Source organism: Rhinoderma darwinii, chromosome 3 (genome assembly GCF_050947455.1).
Source record: "Rhinoderma darwinii isolate aRhiDar2 chromosome 3, aRhiDar2.hap1, whole genome shotgun sequence".
NCBI lineage: Eukaryota > Metazoa > Chordata > Amphibia > Anura > Rhinodermatidae > Rhinoderma > Rhinoderma darwinii.
The window spans coordinates 236,078,049-236,094,314 of NC_134689.1; the positions used below are offsets into that span (position 1 = coordinate 236,078,049).

General features: G+C 41.5%; 1 protein-coding gene across 1 annotated transcript in view; it reads right to left on the reverse strand.

Annotated features, from left to right (window-relative positions):
* Positions 1–16,266, reverse strand: part of SMO (smoothened, frizzled class receptor) — a 58,365-nt gene that overhangs the window by 29,965 nt on the left and 12,134 nt on the right. The window contains exon 2 of the mRNA XM_075857546.1: positions 363–568. Coding sequence (XP_075713661.1) covers positions 363–568 — 206 coding nt within the window. The remainder of the gene's footprint in view (positions 1–362; positions 569–16,266) is intronic.

Consider the following 16,266-nt stretch of genomic DNA (forward strand, 5'->3'; position numbering starts at 1 on the left):
CTGCCTCATGAATGGAACGGATTCTCTGAAACAGCGCTGTCTACAGATGGGTGTCTCTGGTTTGACTGATAACCGGAGTTGTGTTTCAAGGCTCTTTAAAGGGTTGGACATTGACTTTCAGGGTAGTGGCCTATAGGTGGCACTAAAGAGGCTGTTCTCTTCCTCCTGTAGCTAGTTTGTACACTTTCAGGTAGTGCAATGGGAGATATGGAAGCCTAAGATTAAGAACAGTTTTTCACACTAATCTATTTCTTTGTACTAAATTTGCTTTGCAAAAACTGCCCATTTACGTTTAAATATTTTCTCGGTGGAATATACATATGTAGAAAGTAGGTACGAACAGCAGATAAGTATTTGCTTACCGGACATCCCTCAGGGAATCGATCTGTAGAGCACTTTAAAAAATCTGGCCAGCCCCTCTCACGCTCTACAATAGCACAAGGGCCACGTGTAGCTAGACACAGGCCTTGACTTGGCAGCTCTACTTTGCCCGCCTCACACTTTGGCATGTACACAGCACACAGCAGGGGTTGTATCGCCTCCCAGCAGCGGGGAGCATTCCGTAACCCTGACAAAAAAATAATAATATATTTAATTAAACAAGCAGTATACACTAATGGATACTAATGATAACAGTAGTTAAAAAAATTATATATGATACTCCTAACATGCGGACCCACCTGCTTCACAACAGAATTGCCATTTAACCACTGTATGTCCATGCAATGGGGTGCATTTAGGGCTGGACACTTAATGGGGAAAAAAAAATTAAAAATTCAGCCCAATTACCATATTTTTCTGACTATAAGACGCACCCACGTTTTAGACAACAGAAAATAGGAAAAAAATTATTTCTTAGAAAATAATTTATTCTGTTTCACCACATTCTGAGAGCCAAAACTTTTTTTTATATTTTTTCCATCGATTGAGCGGTGTGAGGGCTTATTTTTTTGCGGGACGAGCTGTAGTTTTAGTGGCACCATTTTTTTACCAGTTTTTTTTTTACATTTAATTTAAGTGCTAAGGTGACCAAATTATATATTGTAATAGATGGGACTTTTATGGACGCAGCGATACAAAATTATTTTATTTTTTACATTGTGCTTGGAGAAAAATGGGAAAAGCTTTTGGGGTTTTTTCAACTTTTAATATATATATATATATATATATATATATATATATATATATTTTTTACACTCCTGAAAATGTATTTAACATTTATTTTTTTTTACACATTTTATTAGTTCCCCTCGTGGACTTGAGCCAGCGGCCACTTGGTTACATGTGGAGTTACTGAAACAGCGTAACTCGCTGAGCTATCCTGTTTCCCTAACGCCCAGAGTAGTGAATGGCAGTTACGGAAGCAGCGTAGCATGCGAGCTACGCTGTTTCCGTAACTACTGTTCAGTTCTATGGGAGTTACAGAAACAGCGTAGCTCAGCAAGTTACGCTGTTTCAGTAACTCCACATGCAATCAAGTGGCCGGGAGAGCACAGAAAGCTAGAACGGGGTTTAGGGGGCCCCGTTCTAGAGATAGGTGCGGGTCCCAGAGGTGGGATCTGCATCTATCTGACATTTATGACATATCCAAAGGATATGTCATAAATGTCCTTCATAGAAAAACCCCTATAAATGCCATGGTCGCTATTGACCACGGCATTTAACTAGTTAAAGGGGTTTGCCATAAAACACATGTATCCCCTATCCACAGGATAGGGGCCACATGTGAGATCTCTGGGGGTCCGACCACTGGGATCCCCAGAGATAAGGAGAACAAGGGACCGAAAGTCACCCAAAGCACTACATGGGAAGCCTGGACTTCCGGGTTCTGTGTCCGGCTTATCTGTTACGCAGCTCCATAGAGATCAATGGAGAGCCGCTCGCGCATGCGCAGAAGAATCCCATTGATCTCTATGAAGCTGCCAGACACAGAAAGCGGAAGTCAAAGCTTCTCATGCAGCGGTCTTGGTAACGTTCGGTACCCGTTCTCTTTATCGCTGGGGGTCGGACCCCCAGCGATCACACGTATCCTCTATCCTGTGGATAGGGGACACATGTTTTATAGAACAACCCCTTTAGGGTAGGTTCACACGACAACGCAAAATACATCTGAAATTACGGAGCTGTTTTCAGGCGAAAACAGCTCCTGAATTTCAGACGTTTTTGCATGTACTCGCGTTTTTCGCGGCGTCTTTTACGGACGTAATTGGAGCTGGTTTTCATTGGAGTCAATGAAAAACGGCTCCAATAACGTCCCAAGAAGTGTCCTGCACTTCTTTGACGCGGGCGTATTTTGACAGCGACGCGTAAAATTACACCTCGTCTAAACAGAACATCGTTAGACCCATTGCAAGCAATGGGCAGATGTTTGGTGCCGTCTTTTCAGGCGTAATTCGAGGCATAAAACGTCTGAATTACGTCTGAAAATAGGTCGTGTGCACATACCCTTAAGCTGCCAGGAACAGGGAAATTGTGGTTCCTAGCCGTTAGAGCAGCGACGCCGGGTCCCTTGACTGCGGACTATTAGACGCAGGGACTTTTTAGCAAGATTTATTCTTGCTAAAAACTGCTTCTTATAGTCCGAAAAATACAGTAATCAACGTTATCTTGTGAATTTTGCTTTAATCATTTTTTTTTCCCCAGTTTAAACTGTATCTGCATCTTCAGGACACTGATGCAGTTGAATCCAATGGTAGAGCATTCTACCATTCACTATGTATCGCTGCACGCGAGGCAGTGATGTCATCTCGCCTGCCTGCGCTGTGCTGCACAGACCACTCCTCTACTTGTCATTGAAAAGGGGTTAAGTGAGAATTTATATTATTTTTGGGGCAGCTGTGGGGGCATTAAACAGCGTGGGGGCAGCTATGGGGGACTTTATATTGTGTGGGGTGCATATATGGTGGCAGTTATGGGGGCATTATACTGTGTGTGGGCAGCTATAGGGGCAATATACTGCGTGGAAGTCAGTTATAGGGGCACTATACTATGTAGAGGCAGCTATGGGGGCATTATACTTTGTGGAGGGCAGTTATGGGGGCATTATAATGTGCTGGGGCATTATACTGTGTGGGAGTACTATGGGGGCAATATACAAGGTCAGGGGGTATATTATAGACAGTTGTATACAGGTTTCATGTTCAATTAATCGTGATTAAGATTTAGGTCATAATCACCCAGCCCTAGGTACATTACACACGTAGAAATCGCTAGAAAAGTGTCATTGAGATGTAAAGAGTGGTGTAATGTGCATTAGAAAATGGATTAAGTGACGTCTGCCATATGTATGAAAAAAATCAGATTTATTGACTTTGATATATATTTTTTTACTGGCTTACGTATACAGCATCAATGAGATGGCATGAGTGTCTACTAGCTGTGTCAAACAAATAACATAACATGTACCTTACTTCCTTTGTAAAGTTTGATCCTTATGAGACTATTGAGAATTGTGCCACCGTTTTTTGTGGAGGGCAATAAACATTTCCCTTTTGATAAGGATCTTATAAAGAAGATCACCTATGGCAGGATTGGAAAGTTAGTGACATCCACCTCGGTCTTGATCGTTTTACATCAACGGTTGTAAAAAGTTACAGCAAATCATAACGTGTTGTAGCGACATAGTGTTGCGCCTGTTTATGCTCGGTTCACATCTTTCTGTTGTTCTGCCCCGCCATAGGGGTAGAACAAAGAAAAAAACGGATCCGCCGGATCTGTTGCATGACAGAAACCAATGGCACCCTACTGAACCCATTCCCAAAAATCGGAAGCAGAACGCCTCCAAACATCTGTCCATTGATTTCAATGGGAAAAGGTCGTTCTGTTCCGACGGAGCGTTTTTGACGGCGTTTCTTTACGCGTAAAAAAACGGCCGCGAAAAAGAAGTGCAGAACACACCTTGAGCCGTTTTTGGAGCCGTTTTCCATAGACTCTATTGAAAAAAGTTCCAAAAACGGCCGTGAAAAACGCAAGTGGCACAAAAAACGTCTGAAAATCAGGAGCTGTTTTTTCTTGAAAACAGCTCCGTATTTTGAGACGTTTTTGACTCTGCGTGTGAACATACCCTAATGCGTTTAATCAGATTTCCATCAAGGTGTCCATCGTTTTGACTGACAAAATAGTGAAGCAGGGCCTATGAACAGAGCTGATGATATGTGTCGTATAATGTGGCACAATTACTAATACTAGTGTACTGCAGAGCAGAGCTTGTGAGATTTGTCACATAGCTGAAAGCCACCAGGTTGTACCCGGCATAGTTTATTCCAAGGAAATGGCAGTACAACCGAAGTAAACCTAAGTAGTATAGTGGGTGCATGTTCATGGCTTCACTATCGGAGGACAATACATCAACAATAGAAGAGAAAGAACGAACAGCACTCTGTTTTTCGGCTTTAAAGAGGCTCTGTCACCAGATTTTGCAACCCCTATCTGCTATTGCAGCAGATAGGCGCTGCAATGTAGATTACAGTAACGTTTTTATTTTTAAAAAACGAGCATTTTTGGCCAAGTTATGACCATTTTTGTAGTTATGCAAATGAGGCTTGCAAAAGTCCAAGTGGGTGTGTTTAAAAGTAAAAGTCCAAGTGGGCGTGTATTATGTGCGTACATCGGGGCGTTTTTACTACTTTTACTAGCTGGACGTTCTGAAGAGAAGTATCATCCACTTCTCTTCAGAACGCCCAGCCTCTGCCAGATCACGCTGTGACGTCACTCACAGGTCCTGCATCGTGTCAGACGAGCGAGGACACATCGGCACCAGAGGCTTCAGTTGATTCCGCAGCAGCATCAGCGTTTGCAGGTAAGTAGCTACATCGACTTACCTGCTAACGCCGATGCTGCTGCAGAATCAACTGAAGCCTCTGGTGCCGATGTGTCCTCGCTCGTCTGACACGATGCAGGACCTGTGAGTGACGTCACAGTGTGATCTGGCAGAAGCTGGGCGTTCTGAAGAGAAGTGGATGATACTTCTCTTCAGAACGCCCAGCTAGTAAAAGTAGTAAAAACGCCCCGATGTACGCACATAATACACACCCACTTGGACTTTTGCAAGCCTCATTTGCATAACTACAAAAATGGTCATAACTTGGCCAAAAATGCTCGTTTTTTTTAAATAAAAACGTTACTGTAATCTACATTGCAGCGCCTATCTGCTGCAATAGCAGATAGGGGTTGCAAAATCTGGTGACAGAGCCTCTTTAAATAAAGTTTGTTAGTTGACAGTCATTGCTTGTCCCGACTCATCGAAACAATATATGCGAATTTAAGGACAAACCACTTGGCAATGAAGGCCATTGGGCTCCATAGTATTATAGATCCGTGAACAGAGCCTCATTGGAAGTAAGAAAAGGAAGGTGTTTTATTAGGAATAAAAAAAATAGTTCCAGATCCAAATAACACAGGCATGAGCTCAGTACAGTCAGTACTGTGCCAACCAGGGAGAGAAAACTAGTATATTAAAGACATGAAAAGACAAAGAAAAGGAAAAAGGATAAATAAGAAATAAAAGAAAAAACAGAAAGAAAAAAGGGAAAAGTGAGAATAACCTCTGGAAAAACAGGCACTCGGCTCAGCACAATTATAGAAAAAAATATCAAATGTATTAGCAAAATTAGTTAAAAGAAACAAGGTAGCACGAATTGCTATCCCTTGTATAAACAACAAAATGAAACAACACAAAAAACAAACACATACATGAATTTACAAACATAAAAGACGTCACATACCCGGCCGGGTCATAAGTAAATGAGCCCATATATAAGAGCATGTAGATTATGCTCAAAGCACAATGCATTTAATTGCAACCAAGTTTAAAGCACAGAGTGTAGTCATACAAGAATACTTAGGCCTCGTGCACACTTACGTCACCGTTTTCACGGCCGCTTTTGACGGGTCTGTGAACCCGTTTTAGCGGCCGTGTGGTTTCCGTGTGCACTCTGTTTCCGTTTCCGTGCGCCGAGCATGGTACTGTCCAGGGTGACAGTACCATGCTCGGCGCGTGGAAAATACAATTTAAATGTAATAAAAAAATTAAAAGTTCATACTTACATTCCTCCTGTCCGGCCTCCAGCGATGACGTTCAATCCATGTCGCCGCTGCAGCCAATCACAGGCTGCCGCGGTCGCTGCAGCCAATCACAGGCTGCCGAGGCCGCTGCAGCCAATCACAGGCTGCCGCGGCCGCTGCAGCCAATTACAGGCTGTCGCGTCACAAAAGAAGGTCGGACTGGAGGAAGAAGAGGGACTCGTCACCAAGACAACGACCGGGTACGTATGAAATGCTTTTTATTTTATTTTTAATCAGCAGCCTCTTTTCTCTATCAGTTATTGATAGAGACAAGTGGCTGCCGATTAGTGTAATATATTTCTAATGTTTTTCTGCCCGCCCGGCGTTTGCTAGGCAACGTGTGCCTTCAGTTTTTTTGACGGCCCCATTGACTTGCATGGGTCTCACGGTCACGGAATCCCGGACCAAAGTAGGACATGCTCTACTTTGGATCGGAAAGGAGCAACGGACCGTCAAAAAAAACTGAAGTGTGCATGGCCCCATTGAAATGAATGGGTTCAGGGTGCCATCAGTGACAAAAACGGATAGTACCCTGAAGGAAAAAACTGAAGTGTGCATGAGGCCTTAGTTGAAGTGTAAGCACCTATGACTCATGCATGTATGTGACATCTTTTATGTTTGTAAATTCATGTATGTGTTTGTTTTTTGTGTTGTTTCATTTTGCTGTTTATACAAGGGACTGCAATTCCTGCTACCTTGTTTCTTTTAACTAATTTTGCTAATAAATTTGATTTTTTTTTTCTATAATTGTGCTGAGCCAAGGTGTTTTATTACTTGCTTTGTAAATGGACACTCTGACAGATATACTGTACCAAAGATGCAACAACTTCTAGCACAACAGGATCAATAATACATTTTCTTAAAATACAGGTTTTTTTTGCAGGCAGACAAGGCAAATTTTGACCTGCCTGCAATTTATTGCTGTGATTTTTGGCCACGACCATTGAGCGCCGCGTGCAAAAAAATGCAGCAAAAATTGCTATCTCTGCCTTCCATTGAGTTCAATGGGAAGTCAGAGGCGGAATCGTGGCAAGAAAGAGCATGCTGCTTTTTTTACCGCCGCAGAAAAAACCCACCTCCGCCTCCCATTGAATTCAATGGGTGGCGGTTTAGTCCGTTTTTTGGTGCTGAATTAAGCACGGTTTCCGCGTCAAAATCAATGCCAAGAAACTCTGTGTGAATTAGGAATAATACATTAAACCTATGGAGTGAATGATAAAGGTAAAATAAATATTCGTACCATATAACCAAGTAGACAGAGATACGAGAGCCCTCAGCATGGCTTTATTCAGTGGCATCATGGTTCTTTTCTATCAGGTTTATGTTTTCCCTACCGAGTACAGTAACATACTCTGCTGCGCTATTCTACCTGTGGGAAAAAAACAACTAGATACCAAATTTACAATATGACACGAATATAGACTATTCGTTTTAATACAGTTGGGGCTGTGCTATCTTGACGTATACTGGCCAAATGTGTGGACACCCTTTTAACATACGTTTGGCCAATAAAGTCTATAGGTATGTTGGTGTAAATTTAGCCTAACAGAAATTCCTGAGAAGTGCCAAAAGCTTTCTATAGAGTTCTTTCATTCTGGAAATCAGATATATCGATGACTTATCAGAAAAAGGTTGTGTTCACACTAGCAAGTTGGCGGGGGGGGGGGGCGTGGCTTACATATGTCCCACGATTTGGTATTTAAATCTTGGTAAGTATGGTTCAGTGTTATCTGTCATGGATCCTGTAAAAGCTGGACCCATGACACCATAACAGAGCATTAACCAACACATTTTTAAGTTTTGTCTAGCTGTGTTCTGACAGCCGTAACTTTTTTGTTTTCACATTTCCATACATATATGAAGCTTGTTTTTTGCAGGACTTGTTGCATTATTTAATAGTTCCATTTTAGGGTACACAGATCTAGCATTTAACTCCACCATTGTTTATTGCAGAGGTTTGTTTTTTTTTTACACTTTTTACTGTGTGGTGAAAATGTGCTTACTTTATTTAGCAGTTTATTGTATTAAAAGGGAATATCAACTCACTTCACTTTTTTATTCTTTATTTTAAAAACTTTATTAAACTTTCTTTTCTTCCACTAGGTGACTTTTATTTATTTCAAATGTTTAATTATTTCCCGGCATTGAAAAACGGACAGGCCGCTATTAGGCTAGTGCCTAATAGGCAACAACATAGGGCAGTCATAGAGCTTTTCGAAGGTTTCTGGCTGCCATATTTAAGCTGCAGCCGCCATGATCTTGTTGTGGGTTTGGCGATGGTTGGATAAAGGGAGGGGTCCTCTTCCTTTTGTTTTCAGTTAGCTCCGATCTCAGCATTTGCCGGCTGTCAATCACAATTAGGGTATGTGCACACACACTAATTACGTCCGTAATTGACGGACGTATTTCGGCCGCAAGTCCCGGACCGAACACAGTGCAGGGAGCTGGGCTCCTAGCATCATACTTATGTACGATCCTAGGAGTCTCTGCCTCGCTGCAGGACAACTGTCCCGTACTGTAATCATGTTTTCAGTACGTGACAGTGGTCCTGCAGTGAGGCAGGGACTCCTAGCATCGTACATAAGTATGATGGTAGGAGCCCGGCTCCCTGCACTGTGTTCGGTCCGGGACTTGCGGCCGAAATACGTCCGTCAATTACGGACGTAATTAGTGTGTGTGCACATACCCTTATTGTCTCGTGGGTGATGGCTTGTGCACAGTCATCACTAAGCCGTACATTTATGGCACTGGTCTTTGGCAGCAGGCCTCCAGTGCTGTAAATGTATGGGGCATCGCACCAAGGGGTTAATGTCCAAAATTAACATTTTCTCTCACACTACCAACTTGATTTTTCTTCTTTGATGAGAACTGTGTTACATATTTGATTATACTTCAAAATAGGGTTCCTATGCAATAGTTCAATGTATTATAGATAACTCACACATACACACACACATATATATATACACAGTGAAGGAAATAAGTATTTGATCCCTTGCTGATTTTGTAAGTTTGCCCACTGTCAAAGACATGAACAGTCTAGAAATTTTAGGCTAGGTTAATTTTACCAGTGAGAGATAGATTATATAAAAAAAAAAAAACAGAAAATCACATTGTCAAAATTCTATATATTTATTTGCATTGTGCACAGAGAAATAAGTATTTGATCCCTTTGGCAAACAAGACTTAATACTTGGTGGCAAAACTCTTGTTGGCAAGCACAGCAGTCAGACGTTTTTTGTAGTTGATGATGAGGTTTGCACACATGTTAGATGGAATTTTGGCCCACTCCTCTTTGCAGATCATCTGTAAATCATTAAGATTTCGAGGCTGTTGCTTGGCAACTCGGATCTTCAGCTCCCTCCATAAGTTTTCGATGGGATTAAGGTCTGAAGACTGGCTAGGCCACTCCATGACCTTAATGTGCTTCTTTTTGAGCCACTCCTTTGTTGCCTTGGCTGTATGTTTCGGGTCATTGTCGTGCTGGAAGACCCAGCCACGAGCCATTTTTAATGTCCTGGTGGAGAGAAGGAGGTTGTCACTCAGGATTTGACGGTACATGGCTCCATCCATTCTCCCATTGATGCGGTGAAGTAGTCCTGTGCCCTTAGCAGAGAAACACCCACAAAACATAATGTTTCCACCTCCATCCTTGACAGTGGGGACGGTGTTCTTTGGTCATAGGCAGCATTTCTCTTCCTCCAAACACGGCGAGTTGAGTTAATGCCAAAGAGCTCAATTTTAGTCTCATCTGACCACAGCACCTTCTCCCAATCACTCTCAGAATCATCCAGATGTTCATTTGCAAACTTCAGATGGGCCTGTACATGAGCCTTCTTGAGCAGGGGGACCTTGCGGGCACTGCAGGATTTTAATCCATTACGGCGTAATGTGTTACCAATGGTTTTCTTGGTGACTGTGGTTCCAACTGCCTTGAGATCATTAAGTTCCCCCCGTGTAGTTTTCAGCTGAGCTCTCACCTTCAGGATCAAGGATACCCCACGAGGTGAGATTTTGCATGGAGCCCCAGATCGATGTCGATTGACAGTTATTTTGTATGTCTTCCATTTTCTTACTATTGCACCAACAGTTGTCTCCTTCTCACCCAGCGTCTTACTTATGGTTTTGTAGCCCATTCCAGCCTTGTGCAGGTCTATGATCTTGTCCCTGACATCCTTAGAAAGCTCTTTGGTCTTGCCCATGTTGTAGAGGTTAGAGTCGAACTGATTAATTGAGTCTGTGGACAGGAGTTTTTTATACAGGTGACCATTTAAGACAGCTGTCTTTAATGCAGGCACCAAGTTGATTTGGAGCGTGTAACTGGTCTGGAGGAGGCTGAACTCTTAATGGTTGGTAGGGGATCAAATACTTATTTCTCTGTGCACAATGCAAATAAATATATATAATTTTGACTATGTGATTTTCTTTTTTTTTTATATATAATCTATCTCTCACTGGTAAAATTAACCTAGCCTAAAAATTCTAGACCGTTCATGTCTTTGACAGTGGGCAAACTTACAAAATCAGCAAGGGATCAAATACTTATTTCCTTCACTGTATATATACAGGGTGGGCCATTTATATGGATACACCTGAATAAAATTGGAATGGTTGGTGATATTAACTTCCTGTTTGTGGCACATTAGTATATGAGAGGGGGGAAACTTTTCAAGCTGGGTGTTGACCATGGTGGCCATTTTGAAGTCAGACATTTTGTATCCAACTTTAGTTTTTTCAATGGGAAGAGGGTCATGTGACACATCAAACTTATTGAGAATTTCACAAGGAAAACAATGGTGTGCTTGGTTTTAACGTTACTTTATTCTTTCATGAGTTATTTACACGTTTCTGACCACTTATAAAATGTGTTCAAAGTGCTGCCCATTGTGTTGGATTGTCAATGCAACCCTCTTCTCCCACTCTTCACACACTGATAGCAACACCGCGGAAGAAATGCTAGCACAGGCTTCCAGTATCTGTAGTTTCAGTTGCTGCACATCTCGTATCTTTACAGCATAGACAATTGCCTTCAGATGACCCCAAAGATAAAAGTCTAAGGGGGTCAGATCGGGAGGCATTTCTTCTGCGGTGTTGCTATCAGTGTGTGAAGAGTGGGAGAAGAGGGTTGTATTGACAATCCAACACAATGGGCAGCACTTTGAACACATTTTATAAGTGGTCAGAAACTTGTAAATAACTCATGAAAGAAAAAAGTAACGTTAAAACCAAGCACACCATTGTTTTTCTTGTGAAATTCTCAATAAGTTTGATGTGTCACCTGACCCTCTTACACTTGGAAAAACGAAAGTTGGATACAAAATGGTCGAATTCAAAATGGCCGCCATGGTGAACACCCAGCTTGAAAAGTTTCCCCCCTCCCATATACTAATGTGCCACAAACAGGAAGTTAATATCACCAACCATTCCCATTTTATTTAGGTGTATCCATATAAATGGCCCACCCTGTGTGTATATGTATACATACATAATATATATATATATATATATATATATATATATATATATATATATATAAACAAACCGTAGGTCCCAGGAACGGCACCAGGACTTCGATACAAATCATACACCGTTGTTTTATTCACCTCAAGTGAGCGACGTTTCGGTTCACCACAGAACCTTTCTCAAGCTCTGTGGTGAAAGCTTGAGAAAGATTCTGTGGTGAACCGAAACATCGCTCACTTGAGGTGAATAAAACAACCGTGTATCATTTGTATCGAAGTCCTAGTGCCGTTCCTCTCTCCTATGGTTTCTTCTACATTTAACCCCTTGGAGACACGGCCACTTAGAGTTTTTTCATTTTAGTTTTTTCCTCCCCGTCTTCCAAAAGCCATAACTTTTTTATTTCTTCGTCGACATAGCCATATGAGGGCTTGTTTTTTGCGGGACAAGTTGTAGTTTGTCACGGCATCATTTATTGTACAACATAATGTAACGGGAAGCTGAAAAAAAATCTTTGTGGAGTGAAATGGGAAAAAACAGCAATTACGCAATTTTTGGGGGGGTTTTGCTTTTACGGTGTCCATCAGGTGGTAAAAACGACATGTGCACCTTATTCTACAGGTTGATACGATTACGGAGATACCAAATTTATATGTTTTGTTTTAAGTTTTACCACATTTAAAAAAAAAAAAGAAATGTTTTGTGACACCATGTTCTGAGAGACATAACTTTTTTTATTTTTCCATAAATTTAGCGATTTGAGGGCTTAATTTTTGCAAGGCGAGCTGTAGTTTTCACCAATACCATTTTGGGGTATAAGCGACTTTTTGACCACTTTTTATTTAATTTTTTTGTCACCGAGCAGGTTAAACAATGCTATATTGTGATAGTTCGGACTGTTACGGATGCGGCGATACCAGTTATTTTAACTTTTATTTAACATTACTTTAGGGGAAAAATGGGAAAAGGTTTTTTTTTTTTTTAACCCTCAATTTAAATATTTTTTTTTAAACATAAAACCTTGATTTAACAGTTTTTTACTTTTTTTTATTAGTCCCCGTAGGAGACTTGAACCAGTGATCGGTGGATCGCTTGCATGATTTACTGCAATACTAATGTATTGCAGTATATCGTGTTACTGACAGTCTATTTGAAGCCCTGCTAAAGTCAGAGCTTCAAAGGAGTACAAATATGGTAGACCTGGGGGCCTTCATTAGGCCCCCAGTCTGCCATAACAACCATTGTAAAGATCCGATCGCGCTGCAGGGGGGGGGGACGATGGCGTGTTTGAGGGGGCGCCCTCGATTCTAACAATTTAAATGCTGCGGTCACGATTGACCGTGGCATTTAAGGTGTTAAACAGGCGGAATCAAAGTGAACATTGATTCCACCCGCTGCATACTTCCCCTTGGCGACATTTCAGTAATGGTACGTCGTATGTGGCCAAGGGGTTAAAGTTGGGGTAGTGACTCATCCTTTGGTAACGTGCACATGGCCCAATATTTAGCTGTGTTGGAGTGTTGCGTTCATCTGTGTTTGGTGGAGGAGCCTTAAGAATAATTTTAAAGAACTAGGCTACAAGCTGAAGGGAAGGACCTCCAAAGTAGTATTCTCAGGAATACTGCCTGTGCCATGCGCATCACAGGAAAGACAGCGGGAGCTTAGGGAGTTAAATGCATGGCTGAAGTCTTGGTGTAGAGGAGAAGGATTTGGGTTCCTAGAGCACTGGGCTGACTTTTCATTGGGGTACAAACTGTATTCTGCAGATGATTTGCACCTAAATGGAAGGGGGTCCGCTGTGCTGGGGGAGAGAATTCTAGCTGGGGTGGCGGAGTATTTAAACTAGGGCTGAGGAGGGAGGTCAATGTAGAAAAAAAAGGGGTAGCCAGGTTAGAGAGGGGTCAGACTATATTGGTGGGGGGAGAAACAGAATGTGGGGAGAGGACTAGACAACAGGATAAGGAGATCCTTTCGTTACAAAACATCAGTGTAAATAAAAAGGACCGATTAATGTCAAATCACATTTCTGATAATAAAAGTGAAAAACTGACAGGCAAGTTAAAGTGTATGTTCACAAATGCCAGAAGTCTAGCAAGTAAAATGGGGGAGCTGGAGGCCTTGATACTGGAAGAAAATATAGATATAGTTGGTGTTGCTGAAACATGGCTGGACTCTTCACATGACTGGGCTGTAAATCTACAGGGTTCTACACTTTTTCGTAAAGACAGGACAAATAGGAAAGGTGGTGGTGTATGTCTGTATGTGAGAAGTGATATGAAGGCGAGTGTGAAAGAGACAATAGTGGGTGAAGACTGTGAGGAGGTTGAAACCTTGTGGGTGGAACTAGAAAGGGAGGTAAACACTGAAAAAATTACTTTTGGTGTAATCTATAGACCCCCCAATATAACTGAGGAGATGGAAGTTCAGCTATATAAACAGATGGAGCGGGCTGCACAGGCGGGTACTGTAGTGATAATGGGAGATTTTAATTTCCGGGATATTAATTGGTGTCATGGTTCGGCTTCAACTGCAAAGGGGAGACATTTCCTCAACCTGTTGCAGGAAAATTTTATGGGCCAGTTTGTGGAAGACCCGACTAGAGGTGAAGCTCTGTTGGATCTGGTCATTTCTAATAATGCAGATCTTGTTGGGAATGTCAATGTTCGTGAAAACCTCGGTAACAGTGATCACAATATAGTTACATTTTACCTATACTGTAAAAAACAAACGCAGGCTGGGAGGGCAAAAACATTTAATTTTAAGAAAGCCAATTTCCCCAGGATGAGGGCTGCAATTCAGGATATGGACTGGGAAGAACTAATGTCAAATAATGGAACAAATGATAAATGGGAGATTTTCAAATCTACTTTGAGTTATTATAGTGCAAAATTTATTCCTACAGGTAATAAGTATAAACGACTCAAATTAAACCCCACATGGCTTACACGTTCTGTGAAAGGGGCAATACATGACAAAAAAAGGGCATTTAAAAAATACAAATCTGAGGGTACAGCTGTAGCCTTTGTAAAATATAAAGAGCTTAATAAAATCTGTAAAAATGTAATAAAATTAGCAAAAATACAAAATGAAAGGCAGGTGGCCAAGGATAGTAAAACAAATCCTAAAAAATTCTTCAAGCATATAAATGCAAAAAAGCCAAGGTCTGAACATGTAGGACCCCTAGATAATGGTAATGGGGAGTTGATCACAGGGGATCAAGAGAAGGCAGAGTTACTAAATGGGTTCTTTAGCTCTGTATATACAACTGAAGAAAGAGCAGCTGATGTAGCCGGTGCCAGTGCTGTTAATATATCAGTTGATATACTGAATTGGATGAATGTAGAGATGGTCCAAGCTAAATTAAATAAAATAAATGTGCACAAGGCTCCGGGACCAGATGGGTTACACCCTAGAATTCTTAAAGAGCTTAGTTCAGTTATTTCTGTCCCCCTTTTCATAATATTCAGAGAATCTCTAGTGACTGGTATAGTGCCAAGGGACTGGCGCAGGGCAAATGTGGTGCCTATTTTCAAAAAGGGCTCTAGGTCTTCCCCGGGTAATTATAGACCAGTAAGCTTAACATCCATCGTGGGGAAAATGTTTGAGGGGCTATTGAGGGACTATATACAGGATTATGTGACAATAAATAGCATTATAAGTGACAGCCAGCACGGTTTTACTAAGGACAGAAGTTGTCAAACTAACCTAATCTGTTTTTATGAAGAAGAGGTGAGCAGAAGTCTAGACAGAGGGGCCGCTGTGGATTTAGTGTTTTTGGACTTTGCAAAGGCATTTGACACTGTCCCCCATAGACGCCTAATGGGTAAATTAAGGACTATAGGTTTAGAAAATATAGTTTGTAATTGGATTGAGAATTGGCTCAAGGACCGTATCCAGAGAGTTGTGGTCAATGATTCCTTCTCTGAATGGTCACCGGTTATAAGTGGTGTACCCCAGGGTTCAGTGCTGGGACCACTATTATTCAACATATTTATTAATGATATAGAGGATGGGATTAATAGCACTATTTCTATTTTTGCAGATGACACCAAGCTATGTAATATAGTTCAGACTATGGAAGATGTTTGTGAATTGCAGGCAGATTTAAACAAACTAAGTGTTTGGGCGTCCACTTGGCAAATGAAGTTTAATGTAGATAAATGTAAAGTTATGCATCTGGGTACCAACAACCTGCATGCATCATATGTCCTAGGGGGCGCTACACTGGCGGATTCACTTGTTGAGAAGGATCTGGGTGTTCTTGTAAATCATAAACTCAATAACAGCATGCAGTGTCAATCAGCTGCTTCAAAGGCCAGCAAGATATTGTCGTGTATTAAAAGAGGCATGGACTCGCGGGACAGAGATGTAATATTGCCACTTTACAAAGCATTAGTGAGGCCCCATCTAGAATATGCAGTTCAGTTCTGGGCTCCAGTTCATAGAAAGGATGCCCTGGAGTTGGAAAAAATACAAAGAAGAGCAACGAAGCTAATAAGGGGCATGGAGAATTTAAGTTATGAGGAAAGATTGAAAGAATTAAACCTATTTAGCCTTGAAAAAAGACGACTAAGGGGGGACATGATTAACTTATATAAATATATTAATGGCACATACAAAAAATATGGTGATATCCTGTTCCTTGTAAAACCCGCTCAAAAAACAAGGGGGCACTCCCTCCGTCTGGAGAAAAAAAGGTTCAAGCTGCAGCGGCGACAAGGCTTCTTTACAGTAAGAACGGTG